The 19,972-nt window shown below is 67.4% G+C and overlaps 2 protein-coding genes across 2 annotated transcripts; one reads left to right on the top strand and one right to left on the bottom strand.

The window, feature by feature from the left end:
• Window positions 1–41: 41 nt before the first annotated feature.
• SIPA1 (signal-induced proliferation-associated 1) lies at window positions 42–10,932 on the bottom strand. Its single transcript, XM_034071841.1, is given in 17 exon segments — window positions 42–286; window positions 703–775; window positions 854–923; window positions 1,169–1,267; window positions 1,382–1,463; window positions 1,848–1,917; window positions 2,013–2,207; window positions 2,791–3,062; window positions 3,434–3,721; window positions 3,723–4,011; window positions 4,633–4,790; window positions 4,903–5,006; window positions 5,677–5,851; window positions 6,407–6,595; window positions 7,111–7,232; window positions 7,842–8,365; window positions 10,793–10,932. Coding segments are annotated over 17 exon segments (3,000 nt in total). The 3' UTR covers window positions 42–136.
• Window positions 10,933–13,270: 2,338 nt separating this feature from the next.
• On the top strand, window positions 13,271–19,938 carry MAP3K11 (mitogen-activated protein kinase kinase kinase 11; the record flags this gene model as incomplete). The annotated part of the gene is made up of 11 exons (XM_034071840.1): window positions 13,271–13,709; window positions 14,800–14,977; window positions 15,336–15,484; window positions 15,687–15,856; window positions 16,291–16,522; window positions 17,348–17,464; window positions 17,614–17,698; window positions 18,111–18,187; window positions 18,444–18,570; window positions 18,938–18,978; window positions 19,769–19,938. Coding segments are annotated over 11 exons (1,785 nt in total), but the record flags the coding sequence as incomplete, so codon positions are not given.
• Between the last annotated feature and the right edge of the window lie 34 nt (window positions 19,939–19,972).

Here is a 19,972-nt window from a genome sequence, read left to right as displayed (position 1 = left end):
GGGGGGGCTGTGGGGGGGGGGTGGATGTGTGGGGGGGTGGATGTGGGGGGTGCATTGTCCGCATGCACTGAGCGTGCCCAGGGTGCGATCGTGGCCCTGCCCCATAGATGTGGGTCTGGGGGGTCCCGTGAGCCCCCTACGGGCCCGGGGGGGGCCCCGGGGGCTGCAGCAGCCGCGTCACTCGGCTGAGCTGAGCTGCAGCATCCTCCTGCTCCTGCTGCAGCCGCCGGTTACTGAGCCGCAGGGTCCGGACCTCAGCCTGGAGCCGCTGCTGAGCCTCCTGCTCCTGCCAGGCACAGCGGGGGGGACATGGAGACACATGGGGACCCATAGGGACACATAGAGACCATAGGGACCCATAGAGACCGTAGAGACCCATAGAGACCATAGAGACCCATAGAGCCCCATAGAGACCATAGAGACCCCATAGAGACCATAGAGACCATAGAGACCCATAGATACCGTAGGGACCATAGGGACACATAGAGACCATAGGGACCCATAGAGACAGTAGAGACCCATAGAGACCCCATAGAGACCATAGAGACCATGGAGACCCATAGAGACCATAGAGACCCATAGATACCGTAGGGACCATAGAGACATATAGAGACCATAGAAACCCATAGACCACAGAGACCCATAGAGCCTCACAGCCCCACAGAGCCCCACAGCACCCTCCAGCCCCCCCCCAGCCCCCACCTCCTGCAGATCCTCCTGCAGCCTCTTCAGCATCGCCTCCAACTGTGCCACCTTCTCCGAGAGGCTGCGGGACCTGGGGGGGGGGGGGGGGGGCTGGGACCTTTCCTGACCCCCCCCGACCCTATTAACCCCCTCCCCCCCCCATCCATACTCATCCTCAGGGCTCCCTTGGCTCAGGCTCTGCTGGGCCCCAGTGCTGGGGGGCTCTGGGAGCTGCTGCCCTGGAGGGGGGGGGATGAACATGTGAGACCCCCCCATGGGGGGGGGCCCTCGGACACCCCCAGCACCCTCCCCACCCCCACAACCCAACCTGAGACCAAGACCCCAGAACCCCCCAGCCCCCCATGACCCCCCCATGACCCCCCAGGCCCCCATGACCCCCCCATGACCCCCCAGCCCCCCATGACCTCCCCAGCCCCCCATGACCTCCCCAGCCCCCCATGACCCCCCAGCCCCCCCAGCTCACCCCCCCTCTCCAGTGCCTCCAGGATGCTGCTGCAGGCTGTGGCCAGGCGGGCGATTGCCTCCCACTCCTCCTCCTGTGGCTCCCCAGTCCCTGAGAGCACTGGGGGGGGGGGACACAACCATGGGGGGGGGGGGGCACCCCAAGGGACAGGGGGGTCCCCGAGCATGGGGGGGACCCCATGGGATGCAGGGGATGGGGGAGGGGAACACTCACATCTGCCCAGTGAGTGCCGCAGGGAGGGGACGTGGGGGGGTCCGGGGGGGGTCATGGGGCCGGCGGTGTCCGGGGGGGCTGCCTGGGGGGGATGGGGGTCACGGGAGGGGGGTGAGACAGAGGGGTTACCGAGAGGTCATGGGGGTCACAGAGGGGTTACAGGGGTCACAGTGAGGTCATGAGGTCACAGAGGGCTTACAGGCAGGGTCACAGAGGGGTCACAGAGAGATCATAGGGGTTACAGAGGGGTCACAGGTGGGGTCACAAGCAGGTCATGGGGGTCACAGAGGTCATGTGGTCACAGACGGGTCACAGAGGGGTCACAGAGACATCATGAGGGTAAAAGAGGGGTCACAGAGAGGTCATGGGGGTCACAGAAAGGTCATGAGGGTAAAAGAGGGTTCACAGGTGGGGTCACAGAGAGGTAATGGGGTCACGGGGTCACGAAGGGGTCACAGTCTCTCACCATGTCCCCGGGGGGGGAGGGGCTGTGATGCGGCAGCAGGAGGTCGGGGGTGGGATCAGCCAGGGGCTGCCTGCGGGGTCACGGGGGTGTCAGAGGTCAAAGGGAGGTGATGGGGGGGGGGGTCGCAGTGACCCCAGGTCCGGGGGGGGGTCAGGGGTCACTCACGCGCTGGGGGGGGGCTCGGGCTCCTCAGGCAGCAGTGACTGCAGCAGCCTCAGGGTCTCCGGGCGCAGCCCCCCCGGGGGGGGCCCCTCCCCCCCCCCGCTGCTGTCACTGCCCTCGGAGTCGCTGCTGTTCCCGGGACCCCCCCCCGCGCCCCGGCCCCGCTCCAGGGACAGAGCCAACAGCTCCGAGTAACTCCTGCGGGGGGGGGGGGGCCTGGGACTGGATCTGCTTGGCCCCAGGTCCCCCCATGATCCCCCATTGACCCCCATTGATCCCCATGCCCCCTATCCCTCCCATCCCCCTGAATGTCCCCATCTCCCCCATTCCCTCCATCCCTCCCATGCCCCCCATTCCCCACACAGTGTCCCCCCATTGACCTCAATGTCCCTATTAACCCCATTGCCCCCAATGTCCCCATCTCCCCCATTGCCCCCATTGCCCCCAATGTCCCCATCTCCCCCATGCCCCCCATTCCCCTCAATGTCCCCATCTCCCCCATTGCCCCCATTGCCCCCAATGTCCCCATCTCCCCCATTGCCCCCATTGCCCCCAATGTCCCCATCTCCCCCATTCCCCCCATTGCCCTCAATGTCCCCATCTCCCCCATTGCCCCCATTGCCCCCAATGTCCCCATCTCCCCCATGCCCCCCATTCCCCTCAATGTCCCCATCTCCCCCATGCCCCCCATTGCCCTCAATGTCCCCATCTCCCCCATTCCCCCCAATGTCCCCATCTCCCCCATTGCCCCCCCACCCCCCCGCTCCCCCCCCGCCCCCACCTCCGGGGCCGCCCGTCGCGGTCGGGGGGCAGGACGGTGATGGGGGCCGTGGGTCGGCGCAGGAGCGCGCGCAGGGGGCGGGGCCGGAGCGCGTGCACGGGGCGCGCGGCCACGCGCAGCACGCGCGCCCCCGGCCGCAGCCCCGCGGTCTCGGCGAACGAGAACCGGGTCACGGAGGTCACGACCCCGGCGGCGTCCACCGAGAAGCCCGGGTGACCCCCGGCCCCCCGCGGCAGAGACAGCTCCTGAGCCTCACAGCCGCGAGTCACCCCCTGCGGGACATGGTATGGTCCATAGGGGGACATGGGACACGGGGGTCCAATCACCCCCATCGCCCCAGTTGCACCATTGCTCCCAATTGCCCCCATTGCCCCACTGTCCCCCATCACCCCCTGACCTCCACCCCCCATTACTCCTCATTGCCCCATTGTCCCCCATCACCCCCTGACCTCCATCCCCCCATTACTCCTCATTGCCCCACTGTTCCCATCACTCCCTCACCCCCATTGCCCTATTCTCTCCCATTGCCCCGTCATCCCCCATCACCTCCATCCCCCCATTACCCCTCATTGCCCCATTGTTCCCCATCACCCCCTCACCTCCCTCACCCCCATTGCCCCATCCCCCCCATCACCCCCCTCACCTGCAGCCTGCCCACCACCTCCGCGGCAGCTCCATGGGGCAGCCGCAGCCCAATCCACTGCCCTGCCCCATAGAAGAGCTCGAGTCTCCCCTCAGCGAAGGTCCAGCCCAGGACGTCCCTACAGGCGCAGCTGAAGAGCACCCCGGGCCCCCCCCGCGGGGCCGCGAGCACGAGCCTCTCTGCGGCCACCCCCAGCAGGCAGGGCACGTCGGGGCCATCGGGGGCGCGCCGGGCGCGCGCCCCCCACACCAGAGCCCCCGGCGGGGCCGCGCCTGCCCCCCCCCCCCCCCGGCGCTCGCTCCCTCCGCCGCCTGCCCCCCCCCAGCGTCGGGAGCAGCGCACGGGGGGGGGCGGCGGGGGGGGGGCCGGTGCCGTGCACGCGCGCCAGCTCCCGCAGGTACTGGTGTCGGGTGCGCGCGGCCATGGCCCCCAGGCGGCCCCCCCTGCCCGCCGCGTTCTCGCCGTTGATGGCCTTGGCCAGCAGGAACTCGCGCAGCCCTGAGCCCCCCTCGAACCGCTGCCCCGGGGTCAACGGGGGACCGAAGAGAGGGGTGTCCTGTGGGCGGACTGCGGCCACGCTGCGGGGGGGGGGGGTCAGAGGGGGCAACGGGGACCGGGTACCAGCATCAGGTACCTGGTACAGGGCATTGGGTACCAGGCATCGGATGGGGAGAACCCAATAGGATGGGGAGAGCTCAAAGGGATGGGGAGAGCCCTAAGGGATGGGGAGAGCTCAATGGGATGGGGAGAGCCCAATGGGATGGGGAGAGCTCAATGGGATGGGGAGAGCCCTAAGGGATGGGGAGAGCTCAATGGGATGGGGAGAACCCAATGGGATGGGGAGAGCCCAATGGGATGGGGAGAGCTCAATGGGATGGGGAGAGCCCAAAGGGATGGGGAGAGCTCAATGGGATGGGGAGAGCTCAAAGGGATGGGGAGAACCCAATGGGATGGGGAGAGCCCAATGGGATGGGGAGAGCTTAAAGGGATGGGGAGAGCCCTAAGGGATGGGGAGAACCCAATGGGATGGGGAGAGCCCAAAGGGATGGAGAGAACCCAAAGGCACAGGGGACACCCCCATAGAAGCCACCCAGAAGACCCCAGAGCCCCCCAACCTCCCCCTCAGCCCCACATCGAACCCCGCAGCCCCCAACAAGCCCCCCAGGAGCCCTTGGGGGGTGTACCGGGGGTGCCCCCACCTGTAGGAGGTGCGGGGGGTGCAGGGCTCGTGGGCTCGCACCACCAGGAAGATGTGCTGGAAGTGGGAGCGGAGGGCGCGGGGGGAGAAGGGCTTAGCCCCCGGCTCCTGGAACACGATGGTCACGATGTCATTCCCGATGTGCCTCTTCCGCAGCAGCTGGGGGGGGGCACGGGGGGGTCAGCACCCCAAAACCGACCCCCTGGATACCCCAAGAGCTTCTTAATGGTCCTAATCCCCCCCCCCCCCAACCCAATGGGACCCCCCGGACCTGCTGGGGGTTGCTGGGGGTGAAGGGCAGCATGGTGCTGACGTGGAACATCACCTCATAGCCGTGGTATGTGGTGTACAGGGAGTGGGTGCCCGTGGAGTCAGCTGGGGGGGGGCACAGGCTGCACCCCTGCACTGTGCACCCCCCGGATCCCTGTGTTCCCATCACCCTGTATCCCCATCACCCTGTGTTCCTGTATCCCCATCACCCTGTATCCCCATCACCCTGTATCCCCTTCACCCTGTGTTCCCATCACCCTGTATCCCCATCACCCTGTGTTCCCATCACCCTGTTTCCCCATCTCCCATCCCTGGTCCCACCATGTTCACCAGTGTCCTCCTGGCCCCCTATCCCTCTCCTTGTCCCCCGTTATACCCATGTCCTTGTGTCACCCATCCTTCCCACTTCCCTATGTCCCATCATATCCCCATATCCCCCATGATCCTATATCTCCCCATGTCTCCCATATGCCCCCTTAATGCCCATGACCCTTTATCCCCCCATGTTCCCATATCCCCCATGACCCTATATCTCCCCATATCCCCCCATGTTCTCCCATCCCCCATATCCCATCATGTCCCCATATCGCCCCATGTTCCCATATCCCCCATGACCCTGTATCTCCCCATATCCCCATGTAACCCATGACCCTATATGCCCCCATTATCACCCCATGTTCCCATATGTCCCATGACCCTGTATCCCCCCATATCCCCCCATGACCCCACCCCCCCCGTGACCCCGCCCCCCCCGTGACCCCGCCCCCCCTCTCACTGCGGGTGTCGAGCTGCGCTCTGTAGTGAGGGAATCCGCGCAGGCGCACACGGGTGCCCAGCAGCGCCAGGAACTGGGTGAACGCCGGCCCCTCCCCCTCGTTGTTGTACATGTCCTCCTCCGAGCCCTGCCCCCCCCGGCAGTACAGCACCCCCACCTTGCGCTGGAAGCACAGCTGGGGGCGGCCACGTGGTCAGGGAGCAGCAGGGACACCAGTCATGTGACACCAACCATGTGACACCAACCATGTGTGACCCCGAGTGACCCCATCCGTGTGACCCCGAGCGACCCCATTCCCTGTGTGACCCTGAGTGACCCCATCCCTGTGTGACCCTGAGTGACCCCATCCATGTGACCTCATCCATGACCCCATCCCTGTGACCCCATCCCTGTGTGACCCCGAGTGACCCAATCCCTGTGTAACCCTGAGTGACCCCATCCCTGTGTGACCCCATCCCCATGACCCTGAGTGACCCCATCCCTGTGTGACCCCGAGTGACCCCATCCCTGTGTGACCCCATCCCTGTGACCCTGCGTGACCCCATCCCTGTGTGACCCTGAGTGACCCCAGTGACCCCATCCCTGTGACCCATCCGTGACCCCATCCCTGTGACCCCATCCCTGTGTGACCCCGAGTGACCCCATCCCTGTGACCCCATCCCTGTGTGACCCCGAGTGACCCCATCCCTGTGACCCCATCCCTGTGTGACCCCGAGTGACCCCCCCTCACCCCCTGCTCATCCAGCTTGAGCAGGGTCTCTGGCACGGGGGCTCCGGGGGGGGCCAGCCTGAGCCCCTGCACCCCCAGCCCGGGCAGTACCATCTCCAGCAGCGTGCGGGGGGGCACCCCCCGAGCCCCGGGGGGGCGGGCGCTGGGGGGCAGCGACTCCTCCAGCACCGAGCCCCGCAGCGCCCGCAGCTGAGGGGGGGGGGGGAAGGGGTCAGAGCGGGGGGGGGGGGGGGTCACGCACCCCCCGCACCCACACAGACACCCCCGGAGCTGACACCGCCCCCCCAAACCCCCCCCCCAAGACCTGAGAGAGGGAGACCCAAAGGCACCCGTGGGACCCCCCTTCTGATCCCTGCACCCCACATGGCTCTCTCTGACCCCCAGCCCGCCCCAAGACTGCATCACCCCCCAGCCCCCCCCCACACCTCCATCACCCCCCAGCCCCCATCACCCCCCCACACCTCCATCACCCCCCAGCCCCCATCACCCCCCCACACCTCCATCACCCCCCAGCCCCCATCACCCCCCCATCACCTCCATCACCCCCCAGCCCCCATCACCCCCCCACACCTCCATCACCCCCCAGCCCCCATCACCCCCCCACACCTCCATCACCCCCCCGCCCCCATCACCCCCCCACACCTCCATCACCCCCCAGCCCCCATCACCCCCAGCCCCTCCCCCCCCAGCCCCCCCCCCCTCACCGCACTGGTGCGCAGGATGATGCGGTGCAGCACCAGGGGCCTCGGTCCTTCCTTCTCCTCCCTCCTCAGGGACACGGCCACAGGCCCCAGCACTGGGTCCTCCCCCAGGAAGTTCTGGTGCTCTGGGGGGGCGAGGGGGAGGTCAAAGGGGAGCCGGGACCCACAGCTTCACCCCACAGCCCCACATAGCCCCCATAGCCCCTATAGCCTCCATAGCCCCATAGCGTTCTGCAGCCTCGTGCGATGCCCCATGGCCACATGTGACACCCCATAGACACATGTGACACCCATGGACACATGTGACACCCATAGCCACATGTGACACCCATGGACACATGTGACACCCATAGCCACGTGTGACACCCTATAGACACATGTGACACCCATGGACACATGTGACACCCATAGCCACATGTGACACCCTATAGACACATGTGACAACCATGGCCTCATGTGACACCCAATAGACACATGTGACACCCCATAGACACGTGTGACACCCCATGGCCTCATGTGACACCCCATGGCCTCGTATGACACCCATAGCCACGTGTGACACCTATAGCCACATGTGACACCCATGGCCTCGTGTGTCACCCCATGGCCTCATTCCAAATCCAGCACCCCCATACAACCCTCCATGCCCCACACAAGGCCCTATGGCCCCCCTACCCCCCATGCCCCCCCCGATCCCCCCCCCCGTGCCCCCCCCCCCGTGCCCCCCAGCTCACCCTTGCCATAGAAGTACTTGCGGTAGTAGCAGGCGCCGCTATCGCTGTGCTCTATGGGGTGGGGGGGTCGGGCCCCCGCCGGGGGCTCCTCCAGCACAGCCACGGCCGCGTTCGGGAGGTGCCCGGGGGGGGGCGGCCCCAACCCCCCCCCCAGCCCCACTTCCTCCTCCCCCCCCGTCTCACAGCAGAAACGGGGGCAGCTCAGGACCAGCGCCTCGGGGGGGGGTGGGGAGGGGGGGGCAGCCCCCCCCCCACCAAGGGGGTCGGGGGGGTCCTCGGGCTCCAAGTGAGCGGCCGAGGCCCCCGACGTGGGGGCGGGGGGGCCGGGGGGGGCCTCGGCCGGGTCGAAGAGGATGCTCTGCACATCGTAATGGGCGAGGAGGGGGCTCCAGGGGGGGCGGGGGAAGGAGTCGGGGTGTCCCCCCCCCTCCGGTTCCTCGGGGCCCAGCCCCAGCAGCAGCAGCGGGTCCCGGAAGCGGGGGGGGGTAGGGTTGGACCCCCCCCCTCCCCCCCCCTCCTCGTGGCTGTGGGCGCGGGTGCGGGGGGGGCCCCCCAATTCCGACCCCCCCCCCCCACCCCCCAGGGCAGCGTCGCTGCTGCTGCTGCGCTGTAAAGCGGAGGGCCCCCCCCCCCCCGGGGATGGAGGGGGGGATGGGACCCCCCGGGCCCCCCCCATGGGGAAAGAGGGGGGGGGACGGGCCGAGGACCCCCGCATCTTGCGGAGGAAGAGGTCGTCGGACTGCATTGGGCCCCCCCCCCCCAATCCCCCCCCCCGTTTAACGGGGATCCCCCCCCCGATTGATCAATAGAATCGTGGGAACTGCCCCCGCGATCCGATTGGATGGAAGGGAATTCCCGCGTGCGGAGGCTCCGCCCCTTTTCCCACGGAGCCCCCCCCCCCCCCCCTCCCGCCCCGGTCCGGATCAATTGGGGGGACACGGAGGGGGGGGAGGGGGGCTCCGGACGCGTCCTTCGCTGCGGGGGGGGGGGGGGCAACGGCGGCACCTGGGGGGGGACAGGGAGGGGTCAATGGGAGGTCACTGACGGGGATTCCCCTCCCCCCCCCAGGTCCCTTCACCCCATTCACCCCCTGCCCCCCCCGGCCCCCCCCCCCCGCCGCGGGGTCCCCTTCAGCACCCGCAAAACGGCGCTGGGGGGGTTGGGGGGGGCACCTGTGACCCATCCGGATGCCTGAGCCCTAAATTGCCCCCCCCCCCACCAGGGGCAGCCCCCAGGGCTTGGGGAAGGGGGGGGAGGAAACGGCCCCCCAAGTGCTGCCCCCCAAGTGCTGCCCCCCAAATGCCCCCCCCATCAGTGCCCCCCAACCCCCGGGGGGGCCCCTCCCCCCCCCCGACCTTGTCCCCGGTGTGAACTCATCCGGACCCATCCCCCCCTCCCCCCCCCCCCACTTCCCTCCTCCGGCTGCACCCGCGGGCGTCCGGCCCCCCCCTCCCCCCCCCAGGCAGCATCCGGGCCCCTCCCCCCCTCATCCGTTTAAACGTCATTAACGGCGCTTTAGAGCCATTGAGGTACCGGGGGGGGGCGCAAGAGGGGTGACCCCCCCCCCCCCCCCAGTGCACGGACCCCTCACCCCCCCCCTCCCCCCACCCCTCCCCATGGCACCGAGGGGAGCTACCGGGGGGGAGGGGGGGGGGCGAGGTCACGACCCCGTGCAAAGGCCCCGCTTGTCCCGGGGGGGGGGTTTGCATGAGGGCCGGGGGGGGAGGGGCAAAGTAACAGCACGGGGGGGGGTTTACGGCGAGGGGGGGGGGGGGTCCTATGAGTGTGGGGGGTGTGCGCGTGAAGAGGCGCTCGTGCAAGAGCCCCCCCCTCAAAAACCCCGTCCCCCCCCCCCCAAAACCCCCCGTGCACCCCCCCCCTCCCCCCCCCGTGCCCCTCCCCCCCCCACTCCGCACGCTCCTACCTCGGTCCCCTCGTGTCGCTGTCACCGGTACCGCGGGGGGGGGGGGGGGGGCACCGGGAGTGTTCGGGGGGGGGTTTTGGGGGGGGGGTTTGGGGGTGGGGGCTCCTCCGCTCCCGACCCCCGCTCGCTGCGGTCGCCACTGGTTCGGGACCCGGCGCCGACCCCCCCCCTGCCCCCGCCCTTCCCGAGGCCGCTTCCTCCCGCCCGGCCTCCGGGGGGGGGCGGCTCCGGAGGGGCCCCCCCCGGCAATGGGGGTCCCCCCCCAAGGAAGGTGCGAGGGAGTCCCCTCCCCCCTCCCCCCCCCCTCAAAAGGGGCCCCCCCCCCCCACCTGTGCCACCCCCCCCAATGGGAAAAGCTCAAAACGCCGTTTTTCACCCAATTTTGGTTTTATTTTTGTATCACCCCCCCCGAAAATCAGGACCCCCCCATTGAAAAAGACCCAAAGTCCGGCGGGGTGGGAACGGGGTCAGGATATGGGGGGGGGGGGGGGCTCTGGGTTCTTATTGCAGTCAGTGGGGGGGGGGGGGGTCATGGGGGGGGTCCATAGGGGTCAGTGCTGCACTGTGGGGCTCTGCTTGTCCTGGGGGGGGCCCATGGGGGGGCAGGAACCGGCGTCCGGGGGGGCCTGGGGATGGAAATAGGGGGGGAATGGGGACACTGAGCCCCCCCCCCACTATGGGGGTCTGACAGGGACCCCCCCCCCATGAGCCCTGGGGGGCCCAGGAGCCCCCATATCCACCCCCCCCCATTCCTCACCTCTCGGGGGGGGGGTCACGGGGGTGTCCCCATTGCCGCGTCCCCCCTTGGGGGGCTCTGCCCCATTGGGTCACACACACACCATGGGGGGGGCTCTGCCCCATTGATGCTCTGGGGGCTCTGCCCCATTGGGTCACACACACACGATGGGGGGGGGGCTCTGCCCCATTGATGCTCTGGGGGCTCTGCCCCATTGGGTCACACACACACAATGGGGGGGGCTCTGCCCCATTGATGCTCATGCCCCCCATGACCCCTCCGTGACCCCACCCCCCCCCGTTCACGGTGTCGTGCACGCGCTGCAGCACCAGGCGCGAGGACGGACGCAGTTTGCGCATGCGCAGCCGTGCGGGTGGGGGAAGCGGCCTCCGGTGATCGAGGCCACCCCCCCCCCCAACGCCACAGCGCATGCGCCGCCATCGCCACCGGGAGCCCCGGCACTTCCGCACGCATGCGCAGTGGGGAAAAGTGGGCACTAAACACACAGCTTATGAATGGGCACATCCCACCCGTGCCCCTTTTCCCGCGCATGCGCATTGGCTACACGCACATAGCGCATGAATGGGCACACCCCCCCCTTTTTGCGCCCCACGCGCATGCGCATTGGCTGAACGCGCGCAGCTCATCAATGAACACACCCTCACCGTATCCCCTCCCCTGCGCATGCGCGATACGCAAGAAACTCATCAATGGCCACATCCCCCCCCCCCCCCCCCTTCCCGCGCATGCGCACCAGTTTACGCGCCAGCCTCCCCCCTCATAAACACTCCCCCTCCCCTCCGCGCATGCGTACTCGCGCAGACCACCCCCTCCCTCAGCGGCACCACCCCGCGCATGCGCACTGCTTACACCGGAGGGGTCCTTAACGGCGCCGGGCGCCCCCCACCGGCTCCGGTGCGCACGGGGCCTTGTTCCGGTCTCACGTAGGCCCCGCCCCCCTCTTCCCCCTCCCCCCCCTTAGGCCCTGCCCCCGTGTCCGGTCCCGTTCCCCTCCCCCCCCCCCGGTCCCGCCCCGTCCGGCGCTGGTTCCTTTTCCTTTGTCCCGGTGGCCATGTCCCGGCCCCGCCTCCCTGCAGCCACCGCGGCCGCGCCGCTACCGGACACCGCTGCTGCCCCTCCCCCCGGCGGCCACCAGGCGGGGACGGGACCGGAGGGGAGAGAGGGAGGGGGAGGAGGGAGCTGGGGGAGGGGGGGGACGGGGAGGGGGGGGAACGGGGCCTAGAGGGGTCTATAGGGGCCTATAGGGACCCACGGGGGCTTGGAGGAGCAACAGGGACCTATAGGGACCCGTCGGGAGCTATAGGGGTTAACTGGGGTCTATGGGCGTTAACTGGGGTCTATGGGGGTTAACTGGGGTCTATAGGGACCCACGGGGAGCTATAGGGGTTAACTGAGACCTATAGGGGTTAACTGGGACCTATAGTGGTTAACACGGGTCTATAGGGGTTAACTGGGGTCTATAGGGGTTAACACGGGTCTATGGGGGTTAACTGGGGTCTATGGGGGTTAACAGGGGTCTATAGGGATTAACTGGGACCTATAGGGGTTAACGGCTCTATAGGGACCTGCGGGGATCTATAGGGATTAACTGGGGTCTATAGGGGTTAACTGGGGTCTATAGGGACCCGCGGGGATCTATTGGGGTTAACGGGTCTATAGGGACCCGCAGGGATTTATAGGGACCCACAGGGATCTATAGGAGCAACAGGGACCAAAAGGAGCAACAGGAAGCGGTTGGAGCCATAGCAACTCTCAGGAATCTATTGGGACCCTCAGGCACTCAGAGGAACAATAGGGACCTCCAGGACCCTATAGAACCCATAGGGACACCCAGGACCCTATAGAACCCATAGGGACCCCTAGAAGCAGTGGGGACTCCCTGGGGTCTATAGGAGCTGTAAAGGCTGAGGTGCAGGGACCAGTGGGGAGCCATAGGGCACCCCCATAGGAACCCCTTGAACCCCATAGGAACCCTAAGACCCTCCCCCCCCGTGCCCCAGTGGGACCTCCCAGCACCCATAGAGAGCACCCATAGGGTGACCCCTACAGAGCTTCCATGGGGACCCCTCTGGTGCACCAATAGGACTCCCTTGGCACCCATAGGACCTCTTTAGGCTCCTATAACAGGTACCTGTAGAACCCTTTGGGCACCCAGAGCAGCTGCCCGGGCACCTATAGGACCTGGTTGAGCTCCTATAGGACGCACCCATAGAACCCCTTGGGCACCCATAGGGACCTATAGGACCTTCTTGGGCACCTATAAGAGGCACCCATAGAACTCCCTTAGGTTCTTATAAGAGGTGCCCTTATAACCCAGGCAGCTATAGGACCTTATTGAGCTCCTATAAGAGGCACCCATAGAACCCCTTGGACACCCATAGGATCTCCTTACGCTCCTATAAGCAGTGCTGTTATAACCCAGGCACCCATAGGACCTCCTTGGGCTCCTATAAGACGCTCCTATAGAACCCCTTGGGCACCTATAGGACCTCATTGAGCTCTATAAGAGGCACCCATAGAACCCCCATAGAACGCAGGGGGGTGTGTTGGGGGACTCAGCACCGCATGGATTGGGCTTGGCCACCCCCATCCCCTGCGGGGGGGTCCCGCTCCCCATCCCCCCCCGTCCCGTCCGGGTCACGTTCCCCCTCCCCCCCCCCGCTCCCGTTCCCCCTCCCCCCCCCCGCTCCCGTTCCCCCTCCCCCCCCGCGCTCCCGCTCCCCCTCCCCCCCTCGCTCCCGCTCCCCCACCCCCCCCCCCTCCCGCTCCCCCTCCCCCCCCCTCCCGTGCGCGTCGCTGTCTGAGCTCCGCCTGGACGAGCTCATCGGGGCGGGGGGGTTCGGACGCGTCTACCGGGGCACGTGGCGGGGGGAGGTGGTGGCGGTGAAGGCGGCGCGGGGGGAGGCGGGCGCGGCCGGAGCAGCCAGCCTGCGGAGGGAGGCGCGGCTGTACGTGCGGCTCCGCCACCCCAACGTCATCGCGTTGCGCGCCGTGTGCCTCGACCCCGCCCACCTGTGCCTGGTGATGGAGTTCGCGGCGGGGGGGCCGCTGTCCCGGGTACTCGCCGGACGCACCGTGCCCCCCGCCGTGCTGCTGGACTGGGCCCGGCAGGTGGCCAGCGGGATGCGGTACCTGCACTGCGGAACCAGCGTGCACGTGCTGCACCGGGACCTCAAGTCCAGCAACGGTGAGAGATGGGGGACAATGGGATGAATGGGGTCAATGGGGGTCATGGGGTCAATGGGGGTCATGGGGACAATGGGGGTGATGGGGGTGTTGGGGGTCATGGGGTGATGGGGTCAATGGGGGTGATGGGGACAATGGGAGTGATGGGGGTGTTGGGGGTGATGGGGTCAATGGGTATGAATGGGGTCAATGGGGGTGATGGGGTCAATGGGGATGAATGGGGGTGATGGGGTCAATGAGGCTGATGAGGTCAATGGGGGTGTTGGGGGTGATGGGGGTGATGGGGTCAATAGGGATGAATGGGGGTCATGGGGTCAGTGGGGGTGATGGGATCAATGGGGGTGATGGAGTGATGGAGGTGATGGGGACAATGGGGGTGAATGGGGTGAATGGGGTCATGGGGTCAATTGGGGTCATGGGGTCAATGGGGGTGAATGGGATTGATGGGGTCAATGGGGGTCATGGAGTCAATGGGGATGAATGGGGGTGATGGGGAAAATGGGGATGATGGGAGTCATGGGGTCAGTGGGGGTAAATGGGGGTGATGGTGTCAATGGAGGTGAATGGGGTCAATGGGGGTGAATGGGAGTGATGGGGTCAATGTGGGTGGTGGGGTCAATGGGGGTCATGGGGTCAATGGAGGTGAATGGGGTCAATGGCGGTGATGGGGATCCATGGGGATGATGGGGACAATGGGGGTGAATGGGGAAATGGGGTCAATGGCGGTGAATGGGGTCAATGGAGGTGAATGGGGTCAATGGAGGTGAATGGGGCAATGGGGGTGAATGGCACCCACTGGGGGCAATGGGTACCCCTGGTTGCTGGGTGGGTGGTACCATTGCGGTGCCCCCAGAGTGGTGACCCCGGTGCCGTGACCCCGGTGCCATGACCCCGGTGCGGTGACCCCGGTGCCATGACCCCGGTGCCGTGACCTCGGTGCCATGACCCCGGTGCCGTGACCTCGGTGCCGTGACCCCGGTGCCATGACCCCGGTGCCGTGACCCCGGCGCCGTGACCCCGGTGCCATGACCCCGGCGCCATGACCCCGGTGCCGTGACCCCGGTGCCGTGACCCCGGTGCCGGTGCCGCAGTGCTGCTGGCACAGCCGTTGGCCGCCGCGGGCCCGAAGCCTCTGCTCAAGATCACAGACCTGGGCCTGGCTCGGGAATGGCAGAGAACAACCAGGATGAGCGCGGCCGGAACCTACCCATGGATGGCACCGGAGGTCATCCGGACATCCACCTTCTCCAGGGGCAGCGACGTCTGGAGGTGGGGGAGGGGCGGGGGGGGATGGGGGAGCATGGGGTGAGCCATGGGATGGGGGTGATGGGGGAGATGGGGACCCCATGGGATGGGGGGGATGGAGGGTGCTGAGTATCCCATGGAATAGGGGTGATAGGGGCTATGGGGTGAGTGTGGGATGGGGGATGGGGACCCCATGGGGTGGGGGTGATGGGGGGGCTGGGATGACGTTGGGATGGGGGAGATGGGGGCCCCATGGGGTGGGGGTGTTGAAGGGTGCTGGGTGTCCCTGGTGTGACCCATGGAATAGGGGTGATGGGGGGGCTGGGGTGAGCCATTAGGGTGGTTGTGGGGCACTCACCCCCCCCCCCCCCCCCCCCCGCAGTTATGGGGTGCTGCTATGGGAGCTGCTCACCGGGGAGGTCCCGTACCGCGGCATCGACGCCCTGGCTGTGGCTTATGGGGTGGCTGTGAACAAACTGACGCTGCCCATCCCCTCCACGTGCCCCCAGCCCCTGGCCCAGCTCCTGGCAGGTTCGTGATGGGGGGCAATGGGGGGGAACTGGGTTATGGGGTGGGGGGGCACGAATGGGGGGATTTGGGGGTCCCTGGTGTGCAATGGGGGGGTTGATGGGGGTCAATGGGGAGCACTGGGTTATGGGGTGGGGGGCAGGGATATTGGGGTGCCCGGATGGATGGGGGGTCTGTGCCTCCCCCTGACCCCCCCCCCCCGCAGCATGCTGGGAGCAGGACCCCCACCGGCGGCCTGGCTTCGGCTCCATCCTGCGGCGGCTCTCGGGGCTGCAGCCGGGGGGGTTGGGGCCCCCCGAGTCCTTCCACTGCCTGCAGGAGAGCTGGCGACGAGAGATCCAGGGGCTCTTCGGGGAGCTGCGCGCCAGGGAGAAGGTGACGGAGCCCATCCCCCATATCCCATACCCCATATGCCATATCCCATACGCCATATTCCATACCCCATACCCTATATTCCATACCCCATATGCCATATCCCATCCCCCATACCCCATCCCCCATCCCCCATATTCCATACCCCATACCCCACATCCCATATCCTATACCCCATATCCCATATCCCATAATACCCCATACCCCATCCCCCATACCCCATCCCCCATATCCCATACCCCATATCACATACCCCATACCCCATATCCCATAATACCCCATACCCCATATCCCATATCTCATCTCCCATACCTCATGCCCCATACCCCATAATACCCCACATCCCACAATACCCCATACCCCACACACCATATCCCATACCCCCTATCCCACACCCCATACCCCACATCACCCCCCCCATCCCTCTGCCCCCCCAGGAGCTGCGCAGCCGGGAGGAGGCCGTGGCGCGCGCGTCCCGTGCCCAGCGCTCGCAGGCTCAGCGGCTCCGGCAGCGCGAGGCTGAACTGGCGCAACGGGAACTGGAGGTGCTGGAGCGCGAGCTCAGCCTCATGCTCCGGGGCCCCCCCCGCGCCCCCCCCGCCCCCAAGAGGCGCAGGCCCCAGTTCCGGAGGCCCCGGCGGCCTGCGGACCACATCGGCATGCCCCAGGGTATGGGGTAGGGGGGGTGTGGGGGGGTATGGGGGGATATGGGGGGTATGGGGCTATGGGGGATATGAGGCTATGGGGGGATATAGGGGGTATAGGGGGCTATGGGGGGTATGGCGGGATATGAGGATGTAGGGGATATGGGGGCTATGGGGGCTATGGGGGGTATGGGGGGGTATGGGTATATGGGGTTCTATGGGGGGATATGGGGGGATATGGGGGGTATGGGGCTATGGGGGATATGGGGGGTATAGGGGGCTATGGGGGGTATGGGGGGGTATGGGTATATGGGGTTCTATGGGGGGATATGGGGGGCATGGGGGTGCAGGGGCTCTGGGAGGCTATGGGGATGTAGGAGCTATGGGGGGCTATTGGGGATGTGGGGGCTATGGGAGGTATGGGGGCTATGGGAGGTATGGGGGCTATGGGGATGTAGGGGCTAGGGGGGCATGGGGATGGAGGGGCTTTGGGGGCCTAATGTGGATGCAGGGATTTTGGGGGTCTATGGGGATGTAGGGGCTATGGGGTGCTATTGGGGTGCAGGGGCCATGGGGGGCTATGGGGATGCAGGAGCTTTGGGGGGCTATGGGACTGCAGGGGCTATGTGGGGCTATGGGAGTGCAGGGGCTTTGGGGGGCTATGGGGCACATGTGGGGGTCCAGGGCATTTGGAGTGCTGGGGGCTTTGGGGGGTCTGTGTAGGGAAGGGGGTTTGGGGAGGTTATGGGGAGATCGAGGGGGGCAAAGCGGCTTTGGGGTGGGTTTTGGGGGGCAGTTGGGGTCTGGGGGGGTTTGGGGTCCCTCTGACCCCCCTTGACCCCCCCCATAGACTTCAAGCACCGGCTGACGGTTCAGGCAGCGCCGGGGGGTGACCCCCGAACCCGCGACCCCCAGGAGGGGCCTGGGGGGGGGTCCCCGCCCTTCCCCCGCCTGCGCGCCATCCAGCGTGAGTGACGTCATCGCCGGGGGGGGGGAGCAGCCAATCCGGGCACGCCCTGAAAGTGACGTTACAGCCTCCCCGCTCTGCGATTGGCTGTGACGCCGCCGCCGGTGTGACGTCATTGGGTGACGTCACGCCGCCTCTCTGCCCCCTAGTGGAGCCGGAGGACGAGGAGGAGGCGCCGCGGGGGACGGGGGGGGCGGAGCGGAAAGGGGGGAGGGGCAGCGGCCCCAATGGCAGGTGGGTCACGTGGGGTGGTCCTATGGGGGGGGGGGCTCCCATGGCGGGGGTCCTATGGGGGGGATCCTATGGGGGGGGATTTATGGGGTGGGTCCCGAGGGGCTCCTATGGGGAGGGAACCCATTGGGGGGGGTCTCATGGGGGGGCCCCATGGGGAGGATTGTATGGGGGGGTCGTATGGGGTGGGTCCCATCGGGGGTCCCTATGGGGGGGGGTCCCATGGGGGGACCTATGGGGGGGTCCTATGGAGGAGGGTCCCATGGGGGTGGTCCCGCTGGGATGGGTCCCATACAGGGGTGGATCATACAGGGGGGTCCCATGGGGGTCGTTCCCATACTGGGGTCCTATGGGTGGGTTCCGGGGGGGTCCTTCCCCCCCCCATTAATGGTACCCCCCCCCCCCCCCCCCGCAGGTGGAGGCTGCGCCCGGATGACAGCACCTGGTGCCAGGACACGGAGGAGCTGAGCCCTGGGGACGTGTCCCCCAATGGTGAAGCCCGAAGGGGGGGTCCCAAAGGGTGGGGGTCCCGAAGGGGGGGTCCTGAAGGGGAGGGGTCCCAAATGGGGGGGTCCTGAATGGGAGGGGTTCCAGAAGGGGGGGTCCCAAAGGGTGGGGGTCCCAAGGGGAGGGGGTCTCAAAGGGGGGGGTCCCGAAGGGGAGTTCCTGGATGGGGGGGTCCGGAAGGGGGGGGAGGGGTCACTTTTTGGGGTCCTCCCCCATTGACCCCCCCCCCCATGTCCCGCAGGTGAGGCCGACCCCGAGGAGCCCCGGGGGGAGCGGGGGGGGGGGGGGACCCCGCGGCTGCTGCGCCGGGCGCTGCTCAGGGGCTCAGCCCTGTTGGCGTCATTGGGGCTGGGCCGGGAGCTCGCCCCGCCCCCCCCCCTCCGACCCCCCCCGCAGCCCCCCCCCCTCCCCGGGGCTCCTGCGCATGTCCCCCCGATGGCACCGACGAGGACCCCCCCCCGATGTGGGGGGAGGGGTCCGGAACCCGGGGTCACCGGAGCTCAGCACCCCCGGGACCCCCAGACCGGGGACACCAGAGCCGGATGGGACCCGGAGCCCAGAGCCAGGGGGGGTCCAGACCCCAAAACCCCCCCAGAGCCTCAGGACCCTGGAGCCGGATGGGACCCGGAGCCCCCGGAGCCCCCGGAGCCCGGAACCAGGGGGGGTCCGGACCCCAAGGCCCCCCCGGAGCCCCGGGACCCCCGAGCTGCAGCCACCGCCCCCGGCCCCCCCCAGACCCCGTGAGCTGAGCCCCGGTGCTGGGCCCCCCCCCTGGGGTAAGTAATGGCGGTGACCCCATGGGGCTCTATGGGGAGCTCCTGATGGGGGGGGGGGTGTGGGGTGGATGTGGGGCTGCCGTGGGGGGTTTGTGGGGCTCTGTGGGGTGGTTGTGGGGTGTTTGGGGCAGTTATTGAGTGGATGGGGCAGATATGTGGTCTATAGGGTTCTGGGCAGTGGTTATGGGGCAGTGATGGGGGGTTTTGAGCCCTGTGGGGCAGGTCCAGGGATCTATGGGGCAGTTCAGGGGGGCAGTTATACTGGTCTGTGGGGCAGTTATGGTGCTACATGGGGTAGTTCTGGGTTCCATGGGGCAGTTATTGGATCCATGGGGCAGTTATGGGGGTCTATGGGGCAGTTATGGGCTCTATGAGACAGTTACAATGCTATTTGGGGCAGTTCTAGGTTCCATGGGGCAGTTATGGGCTGAATGGGACAGTTACGATGCTACATGGGGCAGTTATGGGGGTCTATGGGGCACTTATGGGGCTCTATGGGGCAGTTCTGGGTTCCATGGGGCAGTTATGGGCTCTATGGGGCAGTTATGGTCTGCATGGGGCAGTTATGGGTGTCTATGGGGCAGTTCTGGGTTCCATGGGGCAGTTATGGTCTCCATGGGGCAGTTATGGGGGTCTATGGGGCAGTTATGGTCTGCATGGGGCAGTTATGGGTGTCTATGGGGCAGTTCTGGGTTCCATGGGGCAGTTATTGGATCCATGGGGCAGTTATGGGGGTCTATGGGGCAGTTCTGGGCTCCACGGGGCAGCTCTGACCCTGCCCCTCCCCCAGGCCCGGCGCTGCCCCTCCCCCCCTCTCCGCTGGCCCCGCCCCGGCCCCGGCCCCGCCCCTCCCCCCTGCGACCCCGCATTGACCCCTGGAGCTTCGTGAGCGGCCCCCGGAGGGCCCCGCCCCCCGGCGAGCCAGAGCCCCGCCCACGGGACCCCTTCACCGACCAATGAGCGGCCGGCACGCGGCAAGCCCCGCCCACCGCTG

The sequence above is a fragment of the Melopsittacus undulatus genome, chromosome 22 (genome assembly GCF_012275295.1).
Source record: "Melopsittacus undulatus isolate bMelUnd1 chromosome 22, bMelUnd1.mat.Z, whole genome shotgun sequence".
Taxonomy (NCBI): Eukaryota; Metazoa; Chordata; class Aves; order Psittaciformes; family Psittaculidae; genus Melopsittacus; species Melopsittacus undulatus.
Note: the sequence above shows the minus strand (reverse complement) of the source record. Positions and strands in the feature narration are given on the sequence as shown.